Source organism: Barbus barbus (assembly GCF_936440315.1).
Source record: "Barbus barbus genome assembly, chromosome: 6".
In the NCBI taxonomy this organism is placed as follows: domain Eukaryota; kingdom Metazoa; phylum Chordata; class Actinopteri; order Cypriniformes; family Cyprinidae; genus Barbus; species Barbus barbus.
Window position 1 is genome coordinate 13682130 of NC_136734.1, and position 21410 is coordinate 13703539.

At 36.7% G+C, this 21410-nt stretch overlaps 1 protein-coding gene and 1 long non-coding RNA gene across 2 annotated transcripts; one reads left to right on the top strand and one right to left on the bottom strand.

Moving 5' to 3' along the window:
* Positions 1-220: 220 nt before the first annotated feature.
* LOC306871372 (T-box transcription factor TBX2b-like) lies at positions 221-7397 on the bottom strand. The gene is made up of 7 exons (XM_079419233.1): positions 6565-7397; positions 5561-5828; positions 4821-4967; positions 4060-4136; positions 3803-3969; positions 1981-2579; positions 221-1546 (listed from the first exon to the last, which is right to left on the bottom strand). Exons 1-7 carry the CDS (start codon positions 6921-6923, stop codon positions 1109-1111), a joined length of 2055 nt encoding a protein of 684 aa, XP_079275359.1. The 5' UTR covers positions 6924-7397; the 3' UTR covers positions 221-1108.
* LOC306871373 lies at positions 7314-11769 on the top strand. Its single transcript, XR_013784329.1, has 3 exons — positions 7314-7534; positions 8617-8899; positions 9721-11769. It is a non-coding gene; the product is annotated as an uncharacterized lncRNA (long non-coding RNA).
* The last annotated feature ends 9641 nt before the right edge of the window (positions 11770-21410 follow it).

Genomic DNA, 21410 nt, shown 5'->3' on the forward strand with positions numbered 1-21410 from the left:
TATATTTATGCTAAGAAATTTTTAAATATATATTCATGGAACATGATCTTTACTTAATATCCTAGTGATTTTCGGCATAAACGAATAATCGATCATTTTGACCCATACACTGTATTTTTGGCTATTGCTACAAATATACCCCAGCGACTTAAGACTGGTTTTGTGGTCCAGGGTCACATGTAGTCTAATCCTATATTTACACAAAAGAATACAAAAGACTAAATGAACACTTTCGTTTTATTGAAACTGAGAGAATGCAACAAAATCGCTCAATTACCCGAAAATCCAGCACCGAGATGTTTAAACAGATAAGCTCTCATAAGAAAGAAACTACAGAATGACCTTCTCAATGCATGATTAGAAAGAAACCTGAGCTGTCCCTGCCTATGCACCATCATTACATTTAAACATCTGTTGTTGAATTTAGCTACAAATGAAATAGTTTTCAAATGTATCACCAGAGATTTAGATTTACAGTGGCCTTTCCTTTACGTGTCTGGCAGGATATCACAAACATAACACATTCTGTTTCCTGCTATCAAGCGCTAGATAATATTCGTATTTGTAAATGAGAAAAAAATATATAAATGTAACAAATCGAGACTTAATAGTATTTACACACCAATGTACAGTTTTTAATAAATTAAAATCCGTCTCCTTAAGTCCATTAACCTTATTTACATATGTATTTTATTTTTAATATTATAAATAATTAGAAAAACGGGTCCCAGACACAAGCAAATTGAACCTCGGATGTTGTCAGAGACTGTTGCGTTTGCAGTCCTTTTTCAAAATACACTGAAAAATTTGGGCCTAAAATAGTTTGGATATTACATGTAGAGCAAATTCAAACAGAAAAAAAAGAATAGTCCAGGGATTTGCGTTTTCTTTTTTCATAGTAGCCTAGAATTTCTTCGCCAAATTAAGGGTAAATGAAATCAGCATGCCGTATAGATCCGAAAAGTGGGCGTATACAGTTCTCTTCTAAATCCAGGTATGATGAGGGATGTTCCAATGTCCGAGCCATAACTTCAACCATCAAGATTTTACTTTTTTTTCTCACTTAAGCATAGTTATGCAATTAGAATGAGCGAATGGCTTGGTGGGGTCACTTTGGTGAATCGCTACGGGGTGACACGTCTCTGTGTTTCTCCAGTCCGCTGACTAATCTTTGTATGTTCTGCAGTTCGTTAACGGAATCCGTCCCTGAAGATTTGTGAGATCCCTTATTCTGGCCGCTTCCGGTTTTATGGCTGTGGTGTTCAGATATAGGACTGCTTTCCCTGCTGCCTGATTTCGATGACTCCGACTCCGCGCTCAGAGCACTCGGCACGCCGGTGGTGAGCAGACCGGAGCTCTGAGGAATAGACACTGGGATCTGATAGGGGCTGAATCGCAGCCTTGGCCGCACGCTGTTAAGAAAGGGGTTCCGGCTGAAGGTGGAGGCGGCGCCGCTGGCGGGGAGAGCGGAGGCCGCCGCAGCTGCAGCCGCCATGTACGTGTACGGGTACGGTAGAAATCCCCCGAACGGTGGCATGGAGATACCCTAAATGTAAAACAACAAGCTATTTTAATTCATTATCATAACAAAATGGAGAAATACATTCGTCTTGTTAAGAAAGGGGAGAATTATAGTTAGAAGGCTATATTGCAGCCAATTAGCGCGAAATGCATGTAGATGTTAGCTAAACAAGGTTGACAAAGAGCTTCGTTTACTGATGATATAATTAAAAAATGATGTCTCCAAGCATAAACATCAATTTCCCTCATGTAGAACTGATTCCAAATTCAGCCGACATTGTAAACCCGTTTGGAAAGAAAATTTATAACAGATTAAACAGGGTTTGATGGAGGTTGAAGAACTATCTTGGGGATGCTGTGATAATATCTGGAGATAGCAAATATTTAGACAGATTTGAAGTAGCCTACATTTTATTATAAGTAAGTGATAATGTATATTATAGTAGATAATCATCATACCTGAGATGCAAGCATATGTTGTGATAAGTGGAATGGGAAAGGGTTGGGTGAACTGGTGCTCTGAGAAGAGAGGCTGCCATTCTCTAGTCCACTTGCTCCAGACATTGAGGCTAACAAGTGTCCCATGCCCATGGTTGAGAAAGCACTAGGAGTCATAGCAAACTGCCCAGGGTGAAACAAGAATGGTTGTCCTGTACTCAGTGGGTTAAAGAAATGTTGATTGTGTAAACCAGAGAGGGCTAGACTATGCAAGTGACTTGCACTAAAATGTGATGGGCTTTCTGTTTGGACCATCAGAGGGGAAAAGCCATCTTTGACTGTGTTCAGGCCCACAGAGTCTGCATCCTTTTTGGAGTTATCTGATTCTTTCAAACTCCTGCTGTCCAGTTTGTCATTCTCCAAGTTTCTGATGCTGAAGACAGAGTCAGTTTCTTTCCTTGAATCCGAATAGTCCCCTTTATTTTCTGGGTTAGTTCTCTCATTGTCCTCACAGTGTGGGCTGAATGGTGACCGTGGTGTCTGGTCTGGACTACTGACTCTGATCGTTCCATCATCATGTTGGTCAAGTTCGTTGTCACTTTCATTGCAGTTTTTGTCATCTGGAAAAAATATAGATATAGCTCATCAGCTTTATTTATTTATTTATTTGATAAAACCAAAGTGTCCGTTTTATAAATGTAGACTGTTATTTTCACTCCTTATAGCATACTAACTTGCATCTGTTTAATTACTCCCTTTGATTACACAAGAATGGACAAAATATGTTTTCCACACTAATTACTTCCTCTGTTTTCATTCATGGCACGAGCATGATTTCATGAAACGTTTAAGATGTGGGTAGTTGGAAGGAATTTCTTTAGTGAGTTCTTAATGAATTGTGATGAAATTCAGATGAAAAATGTGCAGAACCAAAACGTCCATGAGACAGTCTTTATAAAACCAATATACACTCACATATCACAAACCTATAACCAGACGTGCTTCGAGGACTAATAATTCTCATAAACTGGTTCTGTAGAAAACCAAGAGGCTCTTCAGCTAATTTTTGCAACTTTATACTGAAATTTTTAATTTAATCGGAGCAAATACTAACCACACTGACCCCTCAACAAATTTAATAATACAATAGCCATCATTCCATCTATAAAATAGCCACAAAATGTAATAGTTTGTTTAAGCTAAATTAAAAGGCAAAATAGTAAAAATAAAGTTTGAAAGCATGGACACTTTGCTATATCTTAAATGAGATCTCTGGTCCTCATTTACTATTAAATGGCACAAAAAGCTAATTGTAAGATAATATTAGAAAAAAAAGATGAGAATATTCACAAAGATTAAATGTATTAAACAATTTATATTTTATAGCAGACAGTTCTTTCTTTTCGCCTCTTAAAATGATTTTAGCCTGTAACTGGTCAGATAGGCTTTATTAAAAATAAGACTGGGTAATCACAAATTAAAGAACAATGGCTGTGCATAGATGTAGCCAATTGCATATGCTATGCTATGCTATGCAATAAACAGCAGACACTGGAAGACACTTCCAGCCAGACAGATCAAACTGACAGGAACTAAACAACTAGCAGGCAACTGACTGTAAACATACTGACACTGTATTCATCAATTCGCTCTCAATAGCTTTAACCAGAACTAATAAAATCTAATCTAAGAACATTACATATAAGATGATTAAAATAAGATGATCCAATGCATGGAAAAGTTTTTTTTTTTTTTTTTTCTTTATGTTAGCATATGAATAAACATAAGAAACTTTGCACTAAATTAGGAAAAGCTCGAATGTAATTGCAATGCATGTTTTTACCTCTGGATCTGTTGAATTTAAGTGGACTTGTTGCTGGTCCAATCGGTGAATGAACTGAATCCCTTCCAGCAGTTTGTTCGCAAGATGAGGCGTCCGAATCTCCTCCATCTCGGTCGACTTTGCATTGATCATCATACATGCGCATTGACGGCAGGGCTAACTGTTTTCTGAAAGTTTAAGTGATATTAGATGTCATACCTAAATGTTTGAGTTTTGTGCATATTTGATGGTTTAAAATAACCGTTCAGACACAGTACCTTTTTTCTCTTCTTCCATTCCCCATGTCTCTGAATCCCTTCGCGAATGGATTATGATCGATTTTCAGTTGTGTGATCTAGAAAAAGAGTCAAATTTGATTTATTGTATTTTTTTCATGCTTCTTTGGCGCAGCCTTTTTCAAAATAAATTGTTCTGTAACTGTAATACGTGTTTTTAAAGAATTATCAAATGAAATAAACTATAGCAAATAAAATGTCTTTAAAAGCTATCTCCACAACGGCTGGTTAAATATTTCGCTAATTAAGATTAATTAATGCACGTTTATAACGTTTTAATTCGTAGCTATTCAATTAAATAATCCGAATAGCCTACTTTTGTTTGTTTAGTCAAATACATTGTGACTTCATATACTGTAGTTTAGTTTCACGCTGCAGAGACTTTTCTTTTTTACGGGGTCAAAAAAGTTGTCAAAAACATATAGTGTTACTAAGCATCTTAAGTTATGCATACAAGAAACTATTCGTTGCACGTATCGATCGTAACTGGTCTGTAAACTTTACGTTTATAGAGGCACCAGACTCAGTGTGCTGTCATCCCAATTATAATCAACAGATTGAATTCTATTCATGGCAGTGACAAAAAGACAGAAGGACGCATAGCGACACATATCATATACTAAACAGAATTCTAAAACATAAAATATGTTACAAATAATTTCCTTGAGCTCAATAATAATAATATGACAAAGAACAACTGAAAAAAAGAAACATCTAAACTAAATGTAGGCGCTCTAACTTACCTTGTCATTCTGATATGCAGTGACAGCTATAAAATCGGTCTCAGGAAATACATATGTCCTGAAGGTGCTATAAGGGAGCTTCAGAATATCGTTGGCTCTAACGATATGAAACCTGGGTTGGTATTTGTGCATCGAATTTAGAATGGTCTGAAATATAAACAAAAATATCCGGTCAATAACAATACCAAACAATGATATGAAAATGCTGTTAAAAATATAAAATAAAAAATCTGCACAAAAATAATAATAATAGCAATAATACACTAATAATAATAATTAGAGTAAAAGGCATTTTTCTAATAGTAATGTTAAGATTTTGGGGGGTGATAGTTGAGATACGTAATTGTATAATTGAGTGTTTAATGTGTGTATTATTATTAGACTATTAGCTAATTAGCCTATAATACAAAAATATTTTCGAAATTGACATTTAGGCCTAATTGTTCTACAAAAAATGTTTCTTAAAAAAAAAACTGTCGATCACGGGACTCAGTTGGACGTTTGCCCCATGCAATTTAATGTTAAAGCAACTTCTCTTTCATGCTTCATTTAAGCGACAGACACTGAAAACACGTTAAAAGTCCAGTGCACCCTAAATGTCCAAACTCTGTGCTTGGCTTAATCTCGTAATCATCTTTGCTTCTTGATCACCAAGATAACTTTATCTTTTTATGTTATACTATCACTGAATGGAAATAACATAATAGGAAGGCAGTTCAAGAGAAATTAATGCAACTTACAAATCCATGTTTATCCGAAATATTGTTGGTCAGTTTGAGTTTATTGAAAGCAACAGGCTTTGCCATCCACTGTTCACCCGTGGCAGGGCTATCCGGGTGAATGTACATTCGTTTGGGCATCTCCGGATCGGCCTTTCCTGCGGCCATCCATCGAGAGTTGTGAAATTTGTACCGACAGTCATCTGCCGCAACAATATCCATCAAAAGTATATACTTTGCTTTTTTGTCCAGGCCGTTCACGCGCACTTTAAACGGAGGAAACATTCTCCTGTGGACGGAACAGACATAACCGTATGGGTCATGGGGCCGAATTTATGCAATAAAATATTTATTTTACTTTGTAAAGACATTTTAAAATAAATGAAACACAGACAAGTAGTTCAGCTATACACTCTCCATTTTAACCAGAAATAAATATCCTTCATATCTAGGTCGTGTGGCATAGGCTAACAGGCTATCCAATAACACAATCGTACCAGACTATATCCTCACTAATGTTTTTAAATATTTTACGAGAATATTCCTATAATCAGGGGGATTCTTATTCCTTAATCCTTCTTATATTTACATATTTCAGGTAGGGCCTAGGCCAAAAAAGAAGTAGAGGGAAAAAAGACCCCACAGCCAATTACGGCTGGCGTGTGTGTGTGTGTTTCGTAAAAAAAGTAGTTCCCTTTTGTGTAGCGCAATATTTACATTGTTCAAAAGCATTAATTCTACTTAGCTAGGCTATATAACAGGTATTAGTTTGATTACGAGTGTGAATATTATTCTAATGATGACATGAAATAGAAATGGAGCCTTTTGTGACTGTTTAGTGCCGTTGATGTAATTCGATCATCCGAAACATAATTTCTATCGCGCAGTAGCTATTTAATTTCTAGCTAAATAATCAAAATTTTCTATAGAGAAACAGACCAAACATTTTCGAGGGCAAGTAGCCTAAATAAACATCGTTATCATCAAGTTATTTAAGGGGGGGGGGGGGGGGGGGGGCGCCTTACCTTCCTGATTTAGTGATGACCATTTCGGTTCCGATTTTGTGGAATTGATCCCAAAGGTCCTTAGCTTCTAATGTAACTTTAGGATCGTCTTCAACATCCTCCTCTGGCTCGAGACTCTTGAAGGAGCGGAGATGAGCCGCCTGGTGGTGATGTCCAAGCGCCGCGTGTAAGCCAGCCTCAGCCGCGCCGGAGAGCGCATGATCCGCCAGCGGTTTACTGAGACCCGGTGGTAAAGTGAGCGCTGGGAAGAACGAGGGTTGAGCCGCCGCAAGGAAAGCTGACATGGGAAAGTCGACCGGCCTGTGCGCGTGAAAAGGGTGATAAGCCATAGCGTTCGCTGTGAAAACTGGATCTCTCATCGGTGCATCCAAAAAGTCAGATGAAAATATAATATTCTAAAATAACTGCGCCTGTCACTCGCGTAAGTCCAACTGGCTGTCGCCCTCTTAAAAAGACAGTGTTGGTTTCACAGTAGTTGAAGAGGACTGGTAGGAAATGGCAGTACCGTCGGGGATGTCCAGTTGCAACACAGTGATATTATCCTTCAATAAAGCAACATTGACACTTCTGTGTAGATTTACAGTTTTCCTTCTGTCCAAGCCACTACAGAAACTAAAGCAGCCCCAATAACAAGGATGCGAAAGTCCTGCGCACTGATGTAGAATTGGTAGGTTCTTCCCTGACCACTGTGTACATGTCTCTTCTCACTGGGTCCCCAGTACTAATGAACCAAACCGTCTTGATTGCAGATTTTACGCATTCTGGACCAATTGTAGAGCTCCATAGGCGTGGTTTTGACAGCTCCAGCCAAGATCGTGAAGGGGGGGTTGGCTAGAAGGTGTCGGAAGCATTTGCAGTAAGAAAACATGTCAACAGAATAAAATATTAACCAATGACAGAGTAAGGATCTGGAAACCCCACCCCCGCATAACCTAACAGAGGAACGGTCATCTTGCTGTTAGGCAGCCGGGTAAGAGAGTGCTTTACTCGGCTTGTGTTTCATCAGTTTGACGATCGTGTGCTTTCTTGATCTCTATGCTCCAACGTCGCACTTTAAGAAATATAGCATTTTGTACATTGCATTTTATAGTTACGTGTAACTAACATACCAAAATTATTCTAACGTCGAATAAACTGTCGCTATTTTAACGGTTTTACAATATAGCAACCAGCACGCCACGGACATTAGTAGCAGTTAGATTAAAGAACAAATGCACTTATTTATTATAACAACTTTCCTACAGTTTGCACAATTAACTGATAGCCTAGGCTATTAAATCGACCGGATGATCTCCGGGCGATACAAAGTTTGTTGCACGGTGCACTGAATGCGTTTGAAGACGAAAAGGAAGGAAGGTTTCAGCGAGATTTATGTCCTTTTTACGGATTGCCTACTGGAAGGAATAACGAGGTACTATCACAGTGTTTGGCAAAACGCGCTTTTTTAAATACTGCCTGGAACAAATTTAATAAATCGAGGCATGATCAGTGGGTAGCTTATGTTGCATAAAAATTTAATTTGACCTCTCCTTATTTCCCAGAACTGTTCACGATTAGTTCACGTTAAATCGACCGACAGGGTACAGCAGAGTAACAATCTGAGCTTTAAAGCTCCATAAGCAGTCGTGTACCTTTAAGAGGCTCGTCAACAGATCCTTGATTAAGTGGGACTCCGTTTGTTAAAGTGCGCTTGGCGCCAGTCGGCTGGAGTCCCACAATAAGAACCTACCCCTGTCAATTCATATTTACCCCCTGAATTCTCAAACAGAGTGCACCAATCCACTCAGTGTTCCACAAAGCTTACATGTTTAGAAAACCCCCCCATTTTTTGGTGCCAGTCTATTTACGCTTTCAACAATTAATTAGACTTAGTGACACAAATGGAAGATTTATCTCTTGTGTTTGAAACGATGTCTGAATCTGATCAAGCCTGGCTAGACTACTTTGAGAAAGAACAATGTATGATTGACATTATTTCCACAAATCATTTGTTCAGAGATTTGGAAAGCCGAACAATGTCAAAAGGAAATGCATTTTGTTTGTTCCTTTCAGATGACTTCTTTCATTCTCCGAATTGCTCACTGTAAGCCTTAGAAATGACTTCCCACTGAAGGACTCAAAACTATCCCGAGAGGGAGACACAGGTTGCTTCTGAATACCGTCAGAGATGAAGCAGCACGGCGGGCTTGAGTTTATGACAGATGCGAGGATCTTGAGTTACGGGTCCAGGATTTTCAGTCAAGGGTGTATGGGAAGATTCATTCATTTCAGAACAGCAGAAGAAGGACATAAAAATATTGTTTTGGATCATCCTGTATCGACATGTTCGTCTTTGGTAAGAGTTCTAGCCTTTTAATAGGGGGCAAGCTTCATGTTTTCAAAGTTATGTAGGATAAATGATGAATGCAGGTGGATTTTGAACTGTTCAATAGCCTATACTGTAATCGTCAACAACAGATAACTGTATTGAATTGATTGTTTAGCTATATAATTCTCAATATCTAATTACTGTATTTTATTGCGCTTTGTGTTCTATTTTATTCTTAGTTATTGAACTGCAATTGATTTAGCCTATTGTTTATAAATATAATATTACTTATAAGTTTTGTACGTTTATTTGTATTGGGATATGTCTCAACTTATTGTTTAAATCTATAATCAGTTTGCTTAGGCCTGAATGAATAAAATCATGAATTACAAAGTATTTACGTCTACTTGTTCGAGGGTAGGTATGTCAAATGTTTGAGGATAGATAGAAATAAATTACACAGCTGACAATGTTGAGCAATACCATCGTTAACTTTAGTTTATGTAGCCTACATTATGTTGAAAAGAGGTTTGCACAGATTAACCCCACATGAAGCAAGTTAATGATTTTACCATACTCATCAAGTTAATTATATAAACAAAGATCCATGTAGTAGTCCAACTCATTTATTTGTTTTAGTAAATTTACCACAGCTGTCAATGCAGGTGTTAAGGGCACGATTTCATTCAAACGCTTTCTAATCTTTCTCTCTTTTGCGAACCGACACGAAAGTCTTGTGAACGTAGCTAATTGACCACTATTTGGTCTTAGCTTAAAATAACTGAGTTTGAAGATATACAAAAATCAAAGTATATAATGCTATTCATCATCTCTTTCCTCGCCTACAGGATAGTCAAAACGGTTTTGCAAATCTAAGCAATCACCATTGCACAGCATCACCCGCAAAATGCCCCAACGCTGTATTTATCCTGTGGATCAAGTTCTTGGCGCCAGACCGTTTAAGACCTGTCAAAGTTCTTCATATTTCTCGGTTCAAGAACAGCCCAGAAGAACCCCTCCTTCACACTCTCTCCTCCGCTGCCCTGCTGCCGATGTTATAGGTGCATATTCTAGAACCACGTGATGTTAAAATGTAAAAATGTCTCTTTTTGTTTCTTTTATGTTTTGCTAAATGTATGTAGGCCAAAACAAGACACTCAGTGATATGGTCTTCTGTAAAAGCAAACATTTATTTAATTATTATTAATTCTTATGGCAAAATACAGTATGCGTCATTTCCACACAACTGTAGGAGTCAACCCTTATATTTTTACTTTTATTTATTAATATTTTAAGAGATAAAAAACTAAAATAGGACGAATTGCTTCATCACCATATATACATTACATTTTTTGAGTAATTCCAATTTTTTTTCTGTAAGGAGTGAACGACTGATCCAATAGTTTTTCCTTTTGGAGTAACTCAAACTTGGTCTTTAATGTTTTCAGTTTATTCGCTTATTCATTATAAGTCAGCAGGTGATATAAAATATAAACTCACCTCATAGTTTAATAAGAAACTGTTTATAAAGCATAATATTGGCTTTATCCGTTTCCTTTTCCTTTGTTTTGTTTGGTGTAGAGCACAGAAAACTTAAAGACAAAGAAAATTATTTATTAAGATTACAAACAGAGACAAGGCGATAAAAGAACATACGACTTCGCCGCTTAATTTTAACGTTTCGTTTCGAAATATTCAAGTGACTGGAAATTAAATATGATTATTAGACCTATATGATTAATGCCACTCCTTGTCCTTTGTAAACTCAAACACGCCTTTCATCCTGAATCCAAACCAAATATCCAAAAGAACATAGAACAAGATTGAAATATCTAGAGATAAGGGTAATATAATATAAAAATCTTCTGTTCCAGGTTATGTAAGATGTTACTTGATAAAATAAATGTGAACGTTTCTTTATTAATATGGTTTGAAATTAGTTTCTTTACGAATTATTAATACCAAAGAGCTCATTGACATCATTAACGACTACAAATGTCTGCCACATCATACAGCGTATTAAACAACCTTACATGGAACAATCCACACATTTTAATACCCATTCCGACAATATCATAGGCTGTAATCTACTAGAAGTCTCTAGCCTATTTTTTCCACATTCTAAACAAGCAGGTCAAGGATCAGGTCAGGTTTATCATTTTGGGGTGTTTATTACAAAAATGTATAAGCACGAACATATGCCTAAATTTATTCTTGAAGATATGGGTATAATGAGTAAAACTCTTCCCAACCGCTCGTGTCCACCAATAGAAGATCAAGTGATCAATATGATTTTATAAGATGAGCGCTCAATATTTTAAACACACAAAAGAAAAGAAGAAAGCAGCAACATGAATCGTCTGTTCAAATAAGGAAATCGTTTTATTATATGTACAAGTTTAGGAACTTTTATAGAATTCTGTGTCGCCCTTTATTCCAAAGATATATAGGCCCTACAGGCAGTGTATATCACGGATTCATATTCAACAACAGAAAAGACTGAATATTAATAATAATTAATAAATTGTACCACACAGCATTAAGGTCTATAACTAATCTGCATTAATTAGCACTTTATAAAATACACGAATTTGAAATCAGCAGCACCAATCCGATAATTACAAACGTTCTATAGCTTGATACCTGTTGATCTGTAGCGTGCTAGTCCATTCGTGTACACACAAAATGTGACGGACATGTATTTGCGTGACTTTGAACGTCTGTGTCCGTTCTGTGTCATGAGTTTTCGAGCTGCAAAAATCAGATAAGTGCCAGAAAGCCTGATCAAATGGTGTTATGGTTTTAACAATTAGGCTATGCATGTCAAGGCAGTGACTTAACTTATGAATTTATGTTGATTACACCTAATAAAATGTGTTTGCCAATAAAACCCCTGTAAAAAATACTTTTGTAAATCATATTCTTCGAACACATTTCACCTTAGTAACCATTCTGACAAAATATAGCCATTCTCCAAAGGCTTCCAATAACAGCACTGGAAAAAGGAAAAACTATTTATTGAAGGGTACATAACCACACAATGGGTATGAAAGCTTTAGTTAATACAATAATACAATAATATTCTCAAGTAAAATTGTCTGGATGTTTAAATAATTTTTAGTGGAAGACAATGCAAATATACTTCATAATAATGAATAATATAAACATTTTGTGCAGCATAAATACCAGATTAGATTCAAGATGGTGACTCTCCAGTCAGGATGGACACACACACACACACAATTAGAAGGAAGCAGTCCTGCTATTTTGCTGTGTAAATCTGTTGAGCAAGTTAGAGACAGTTTTTTTTTTTTTCCTGACTGATTAAGGTAGCAAGAGCAATGCAATACATGTATGTCTGTTGTTCCAAGCTGAAAACAGCCTTTGAATTCTTGTAATGCATTGCTGGCCATGGTAAAAATTTCCTTTGTCCTGTTGGCTAGAGGCGAAAAAATATTTGGGATGCCTTAAAAAGGTAATTCTTTCAGCCAGTCTCTAGGATGAGATTCACCACTGATCAAAGGCTGGCGGGAGTGTGGGGGAGAGTCAGCTCTCTTCTGGGTTGTATTGTAAGGTGAATGTATTAACTTCAGAGGTCAGTGAAATTAATACATCATAATACATTAATACATACATTACACCTCTCTGAGAACACTATATACTGGTTGGTTAATACAAACACAGGTAACTTAGCTTGGGTTAGGCAGAAGTAATAAGGAGGGTTCGTATAAGGAAATCTGATGGAAATATTGTTGTCAGAGTGGTTATGTTGTATTGAACTGGAAACGAACCCTGCTCTGTGGGAACTATCTGCTAATATAGCTTTTTTGATGGCACACACACACACACACACACACACACACACACACACACACACACACACTTTCTCTTATTCTGTCTCTCTGTGCTGAGACAATACACTTCTAGTGTAGGAAGTGATCTCAGAGGTCCCACACAAGAGGAATGGCTCCCTGGATATTGAGGGTAATAACTCGTAATTAAAGCCATATGATGAGTTGAGTCAAGAGGTGGGGAGGACAGGTTATGGGACATTACTTGCTCTTCTCTTCTCTTCTCTACTCTTCTCTTCTCTTCTCTTCTCTTCTCTTCTCTTCTCTTCTCTTCTCTTCTCTTCTCTTCTCTTCTCTTCTCTTCTCTTCTCTTCTCTTCTCTTCTCTTCTCTTCTCTTCTCTTCTCTTGTGACACAAACAGAGACAATTTTGACACACAATAGGAGTTAAGAGCTATAAAATAAATATGGATAAATGGTAACCCTGATAATTTGGTATTATAAGAAATTCTGGAGTTTATGTTAACATCTCCAACTTTTATTTTCCAATTCTTAAGTTTATTGGAAAATAATGTGAGATCACTGGAGTCTTTTTCTGAGAAACATCTGAAAAGCAGGAGACAGCAAAATGAAAATTTTTAGCAAAATTCTCCTAAAAGACAGCAAATTCTCCATTTAATCTCACTGCTGTCTGGAAACAACTGATTAATTCAATTAATATACTTCATCCAAAATAGAAAATGCTGTCATAATTCGCATATTTGAATAATATGCTTAAAGTACATTATGGTATTATGACATACACATCTATTGATATATTTTACATCTTCTGAAGTGACATGATGACTTTTATGATGAAAAGAGAATTAAGTCTTTAATCGCCCTTGAGCCAAAACATGTCTACACAGACTACATCAAATATGGTGACACAAACAATAAACATGATCTAAACTCGATTACGTAGTTCTTGTGCATCAAGTGACCAAAGTCATGATGTTTGAGGTTGAGCTGCATGGATTAATTTCATGCTACCTTTATGCCTTTTTAGAGCTTGAAAGTTTCGGGTTCCATTGAATTTCATTCAAAAAAAGAACTGAAACAAAATATCTTCTTTTCTTACCATGAGGGTGAGTAAATATTGTTACAATTTCCATTTTTTTAATTCAATCTTCTCTTATGCCAATATAACTCTTTTCTCTTTCCTAAGACCTGACTGCCGTCAATAAATTGTACACTGACTGTTTATAGACACACTGGGAAAAAGAAAGAAAGAAGATATAAAATCAGAGGAAGATAACACAAAAAAAAAGATGGAAAGGTGTTTTGCATTTCTCAGTCATCTATCGAGAGAACTAACAATTGGCCTGCTACATCCAGCCGTTCTCCAACCTCTGAATGATCATCTCCATCTCTAGTAACATCAGAGACGAAAGCAAGCAGGAAGAGGGCCATCAATCTCGTTCGGTTTCACCTCTCCGGTCACAGTCCACACCTGGGACACATTTGACATTATGTTAGGTCACCCTGGGCTCAGATGGAGTCACTGCAAGGTCGAAACTGTAAAGTTGAAATCCCATTCAAAAGCTTAGACATCTCTGAGATTAACTTTATTTCTCTCAGAGAGGCAGATCAGATTGCACAATGGGCAGTGCAGATGTGATGAGAAGTTAACTTGCAGTAAAGTGATAGCAGGTTTAAATGTTACACAGGCTGAGGAGGACTCAGTGATTGCCCAGAGATGGGAACATGAGAGATTATATACAGTTCATGACATTGAGTATTTCTGTCAAGACATAACAATGTTTCAACGAAAAAAAACACAGTCAAGACAGAACTGCAATTTAGAAGTTTATTTATATTTAAGGGTTAGTTTTCTATCATCATTTACACATCCCTGTGCGCTTCTAAACCTGTAAGACTTCCTTTCCTTTGTAGAAAACAAAAGATATTTTGAAGAACTTTGGTAGCACTTTAGATTAGGGAACTATTCATCATTAACTAGTTGCTTATTAGCATGCATATTACAAGAATGTTGGCTGCTTAATAGTGCTTATAAAGCAAATATTAATGGCTTATTCAGCACGATTGCTTATTCTAAATAGTTCAACTCTACCCCATACCTAAACCTAACCCTCTTGTGCCCTTTTTTATGGTACTAAATTGTATTTATGGAATAGTTATGATCCATTTATTACCTGTTAAACACTTTTTGAGCATAGACCTGAAAATTAAATTTCCAACTTAAGTTGTCATAAAGTTTGAATGTTTTAGAGCACAGACTTAATTTTGGTCTCTTTAAAAACAAAACAAAAAAAAGATGACACTTGGTAGATGTACAAAAAAGGTGAAACAAAAAAAAAAAGTTTTCTTCCAAAACTGCAAGAAAATCTAAATCATAAATCTGATCAAGTTGTGTTCCAAATTTGAGGTTTATATGAGCTTTCAGTAAGATTTTGTTTTGGGCACAGTACTAAACATTTCTACTAGCTGAAATTCACTTTCTATTCATTTCAAATGCGGTCATTTTTGACCACGAACAATACAAGTGTGACTATTTTCAGGACCACTTAAACCTTTACCAAATTGTGTACCATTCCAATGATGTAAAAAAAATAAAAAATAAAAAACCAAAACGTAAGATTTTTTGGTAAAAAATGACTGAACAACACCAGAGGGTTAATAAAACCTTGCTATATCTATGCATTTTTCTCTTCATTATAACTGGCATGGACACACACTTGACCTATACCCACGCATACGAGCCGCGTATGGTTTTATCGGCCGTAATCTGCAATGATATCATGTTTTTGGCCAAAGATCAGGCCCAGTCCCTCTCTGAGCCCCAGCTCCCTCTGGAATGTGAGTGTGGCTCATTACTTTAAAGGACTTAAGCTGATGAACACCACTAAAGACCTAAAAGCCTTTCTTGTGTGGCCTAATGCACCCACATTGTGAGACTTTTCAGACACTGGACTGCGGACTGTTTGTTTTTTTCTTCCCTCGAATTCCCAAAGCTGCTAGCTTTGTGCTCAAAAAGTGAATGTAGCATTTTTTACATTTCAAGCAAAACTAGCTTAGACAATTTATTCGTTTACGGTGTAATTGCCTACAAACATAATGGTTTTGAATCCAAACATCTTCAACTTTTGGCTAATTTCATCCTCGTGCTGTAAAAAACTGGGAAAATGTATCAACATCAAGAACAAGCACACTAGAACACTCAGATAAGGTCTGGCTTTAGTGCGCTCCGGTGAATAGCTATAATCTTCTTACATTTTCTGTTCTCACTTTCGGCCCCATACAGGCTGATATAAATCCATCTGCTTTCACGTGATATCAAAATGGCTTTGTTGTTAGTAAAACTGAGACCTCAGCATCATATACATGTCTGATCAAGGGAAAGCATTCACCTCTTTGGCTCTAAAGCTAATCGCTTTAAAACACCCAAGCAAATCTGGTCTCCGATCAGATCTCCAGCATCCACAAGCTTTTCCCCCTCTCTCTCTGATTCAGAACACATTGCCCCAAATGAAAGCGCCGCTGTGACAGAGATACATGGAGGACGGCATTAGACTCAAAAACTGAGCCTGAGATCAAAGGGAAACACAGGAGGCTCTTAATCAGTGAGTTGTGCCAGTGTCAAACCTGAGTGAGAGGGACTCAGGGCCTACTCGTGACTTACCCCAGCCCGTCTTGGCCATCCTCAGCGGCAACCCACATCCACAAGCCCCTGTGCTTCCTCACCTCCCCCTCCTTTTTCTGATTTGTCATGTTGTTTAAAGTATAATCCCACCATGGTGCCCCAGCTGTCTCTGGTTAGCGCTTGCACGTCAAAATGCCCCTCTGTGGATCAGGCCGCAGGAAGATGGATCGAGCGCAAGCGCTCCATCTCCATATTTTCCAATCAAGCTCCATTAGACAGGGCAAAGCCAGGAGACATCCTCACCTCCAGTGCCCTACAGCCAGATCACTGACATTCAGGATGGGGTTGTGTTACATGCTCATTATATACAGTACAACATTCCCATCTGTCACATTAGAATTGTCCATGTGGCCAGGACAATAAAGCTGGTTCGTTCCCCTCACCTTCATATTTTACCAGACCGCTGGTCTTTCTAAAATGTAGTGTAATGTTGGAAAGTGTGTAATTTCTTGTGTCACTTTTGTCATCAGCTGCAATTGTGAAAATAAGGACTGCTTTCAGGTTTCTCCGAACTCTCCCTCATACGCATTTATTTGGACAAACAGATATTAAATTCAAAATTCACACTATTTGTTGAGCTGATGTTGCTATATCCAGGCAGTTGGGATGTTCATACAACAAAGTAATGTTATGAAAGCACCACACAAGTAAAAGGTTGTATTTTCCTTTAACCTTGAATAAATTAGAGTGTACACCATTGTTATTTTAGAATCACTGATATACTATTATAGTTTTTGTTAACATATTATTTTAATATTTTTTAGTTTTCACTTTAATTTTAGTTAGTTTTAGTAATTTAGTTTGTCAATTGTATTGTTTTATATTAATAAGTCTATAGTTTTTTATTATTATTTGTATTTATTATTTTTTATTTATTTGCTTTTAGTCATTATAGTACTTAAAGTTAAACTAAACAAATATGAAAATTAACAATTAGTGTAATTAAAATAAATACAAAATTTGGGGTTTTCAGTTAAGGTATGTTTTATTTCAGGTAACAAAATTTCAGGTGTTTTGTATGGTTTTAGTTTTAGTTATTATTCATTTATAAAAATTATGAAGATTTTGAGTGACACCACACAATAGTTTACAGTCTTTGATTTGGCAGACAGACGGGGGTTTTTTTCAAATAGCAATAAGCAGTGAACTTGTTTTGCCATTATTTTTTTCCAAACACACAAAAAAGGTAATGCAAAGTTACTTAGTGAGGGTTTCAAGAATTCACATTATTAATGAATTTTAATACTGAAATGACAAATATGCTCAACTTGTGGTGGAGGAAGAGGAATTGTCAATTCATTTTTTTCAATAGATGCATTTTTATGTATTTTTGAATAAATGAATGGGGGGGGGGGGGGATCAAAATCGGACAAGAATAATGTCTTATGACATTATGTCTTATAAATGACATATTTAGTATCTATGTTTTAGTCATCACTGTTGTACCAGTAGAGGGTGTCTTGCTGTTGAGCTGTTCTGAATAATGTTTGACATTTATATACATCAAACCCTCCCTGTTTACAATGATTGGCCACATTTGAGAACCATTTTCTTGATCATGTGGGCATGGCTTTACCATCAGGCACCAATCACAAACTGAAAACAGATACACCTCATCATACTTTTTGGGAAGAGGGGACTCATTAATGAGCCTAGTAGCATGGAGCATTGTTATCATTAAATACACTTCCAGACATTGCAGGTGGAAGTGGAGGAAGTCTAGAAAGCAGGACTAGAGCCGCTTTCAATTACGCTTTAATGAAAACCCTGCTATGGCACCGCTGAAGCCCGGGGCAGGGGAACCCTGTGCTGTTGAGCCATGAGTTAAGCCAGAGACTCTGGCTAAATATCTTGTTTCCAAATCAGCCCATGAGCTCAGTACCACTGAACTGAGATCAGATCAGATACGTTACATATCTGGCTGTCAAAGTTCACATGCTTGGAATGTAATGACATTCTGCTGAGGGAGGGGGCATCAAGCACTGTTAAATTGAATATGATTCATCCAAGTTCTGGTGCTGTGCTGGTCTCTCAACGGCCCTAAGATGGATCAGAGTATAGGCAATACATTCACAAAGAAACACACACTCCCATACTCGTGCACATTTCGCTGCCTCAGTTAGTGCCACATAAAAAAAACAGAAACAGTATTTTTCTATATTTTTGACAGTCTGTATTTTTGTCTTGCATTCAATAAAAAAGTACTTTAGACTTAGTTATAGAACATACAGTATTTTCATTTATAAACTGTGTGATTTTTTTAACCATATATCTAATACAATAGCTTTTTTTCCCCGTTGAGGTCTGACATTAGTTCTTATTGACTGTAATTATGTTTTTATTAAAAGGCTTTGTATTTTAAATTTGGGTCTGTTTGGAAAAAAAAAAAAAAAAAAAAAAAAAAAACGTTTTTTTTTTTTTTTTTTTTTGCATGGCTGAATCTTTGCATTAAAAATATGATTTGTAAGCTTTAGCAATGTGTGGGATTCTTTCTTTCTTTTTTCACCCCTATGTGGTGGGATTTAATTTATAATTAAATCATGAATTTAACTAAATGACCAAGGTTTATTTTATTTCATGTCCTATCAAATGGATTTTTTTTCTTCTCAAGTAACTGGATGTTTAAATAATTTTTAGTGGAAGACAATGCAAATATACTTCATAATAATGAATAAGATAAACATTTTGTGCAGCATAAATACCAGATTAGATTCAAGATGGTGACTCTCCAGTCAGGATGGCGATACACACACACACACACACACACACACACACACACGTGTAATGGTAAATACAGTAGCCTTAAACAGTCAGATTGGACCCAGAAAATAGAGGTTTCACGAATGTGACTGTAAAAAAACAACAAACCCACCACGTCCGTTCCAGATGGGTTGGGAATGGCAGTCAGAAAAAGGCCAAAGTCCAGATAACATTATGTTAGTGTGACATGGTGCTCAAGCGCAGAGGCGAACCGAATCAGGATTTGATTAAGTGAGCGGGCGCAGAAAGCCCAGAGCGCAGGGCCAGGCACTCAGCCATGGCATGGACACAGCAGAGATGCATATCTATGTCGGGACACGCCAATGCAGCGCCGCATTCACTGCTATAATCAACCCAGCCTTGCGCCGGGGCAATGTGAACAGATATGTTTCCAATGCAAACAGCCTGTGCTGCAAAAAGCTTACTTCATCGTTATTAGACATTGAACAAAACAAAGGAGGGTTTCATTGCATGCTCTGCCAACCTCATCTTACATTTTGTAAAGCCCAATTATGTTTCAAAACCAATTCATAATTGCGCTCTGACCTTGTGCTTCACCAAATAAAACATCTGAATTGGTGCATTCGGGAGAAATAAAAGGCTGTTTTTGTTTTATCCTCAATGGTTGCTTGGGCAAATCCAGCAAGTTTTCAAATGTACTAAACAAGTTTAACACTTTTCATGCAATTGCTTCAAAAATGTTTCATAAGTTTTAAAATTGTAGACCTCCCCTCCTTAGGTCAAATATTGCTATTTTATGAGGATACATGTGAATGTAAGTATGATCAATGTTAAACTGTTCGGTTGAATGAAATTGTAATGTTTTGATGAGCGATAAGGATCTGGCAAAGAGGGGCACATGAAAAAATCTACAGAAAGAGCCTCGCAAATAAGTTTGTTAAGCTATGGTTGAATGGAAAACCATATTCGGAGTAATTTACTCAATCAGAAAGCCATTACGAAACGCATTTTGGTGAGCTCACTATAATTTTTACGATTTAGTAAAAAATTCTATTTTCATTTACTCACCCATATTATATCAGACCTGTATTAGTTTCTTTCTTCTGTTTAGAAGTGTACTGACTTTCATTGTATGGACAAAACACAAAACAGATAAGAAAAGAAAAGAAAAGAAAAGAAAAGAAAAGAAAAGAAAAGAAAAGAAAAGAAAAGAAAAGAAAAGAAAAGAAAAGAAATAACAGATAAAAAACAACTGAGACATTCTATGAAATATCTTTTGTGTTCCACAAAAGCAAGTCATACAGGTTTGGAACAATGTCAATGAGTAAATAAATATTTTATATATTTTTATAAAATAATTATAAATAAACAAAATAATAAAAAATAAAATAATTGTAATCTTTAAATGAAGGCAGGGTGCGAAAAAATGAGGGAAGTTACTATAATTGACAAAAAGATCAAACTGATAAATGTTGAATGTTTTGGATAAAAGCATCTGCAAAGTGTTTGTTTGTTTGTTTATTTCTTTAATTTTAAATATCCTAATTGTACATAAATACTAAGCACACTAATAGTAAATACAGTAGAAATTAACCAAGTGAACAGAATGATCAATTCCCTACCCTCTGTGAGAGTGTCAGTATGAGGTTCTTAAAGTTTGACAATTTGTTAAATGTTATGAAATGCTAATATGATAAGCATGAGAGTCTGACAGAATGTGTAACTTTGTCAGTTTGAGTGTGGGAATGTGATTAGACTAGAAGCCGCTCTGGACATTTGTTCATTTTCAAAATGTGATTTGTTTCGGATTTGCACGAATGAGTGAAACTTCTCAGCTTTGGAAATCTGATTACAGAAGGGCAACACTGTGGTGGTGACTGGGAAGGGATTCTCTTAATCTTCCAATTTCTCTTGCTTCTTCTCTGCCAATTTCTAAAAAACCGATAGGTGTTCACAAAACAAGCTTATTAGTGTAGATATGTTTGCATATTCTGTATTCTACACATTAAAACCAAATGATTTTGTTCAGTTATTGCATTGATGGTCTGTAGATTGCAATTACAAATCCTACAAGCATTTTACGCTGCAGGCAATGTGCTGTATGACTCCGCAGACGTTATCAAGGCATCTTCAAAGGATGTCAAAAAGTATCTCGCACCCCTTTATAGGCCTCCTGCTCTTCCTAAACAGAAATGACCTCATATTGGCAGCTCTCTTCTGAATCCAGACCTCTGAGCCCCCACCTCCCTTCCAGCACAGACAGTAAGCATTTAACCATCTGCCACTATTTTCTCTGCCTCGGGAGAAAACAGAAACATTCACAA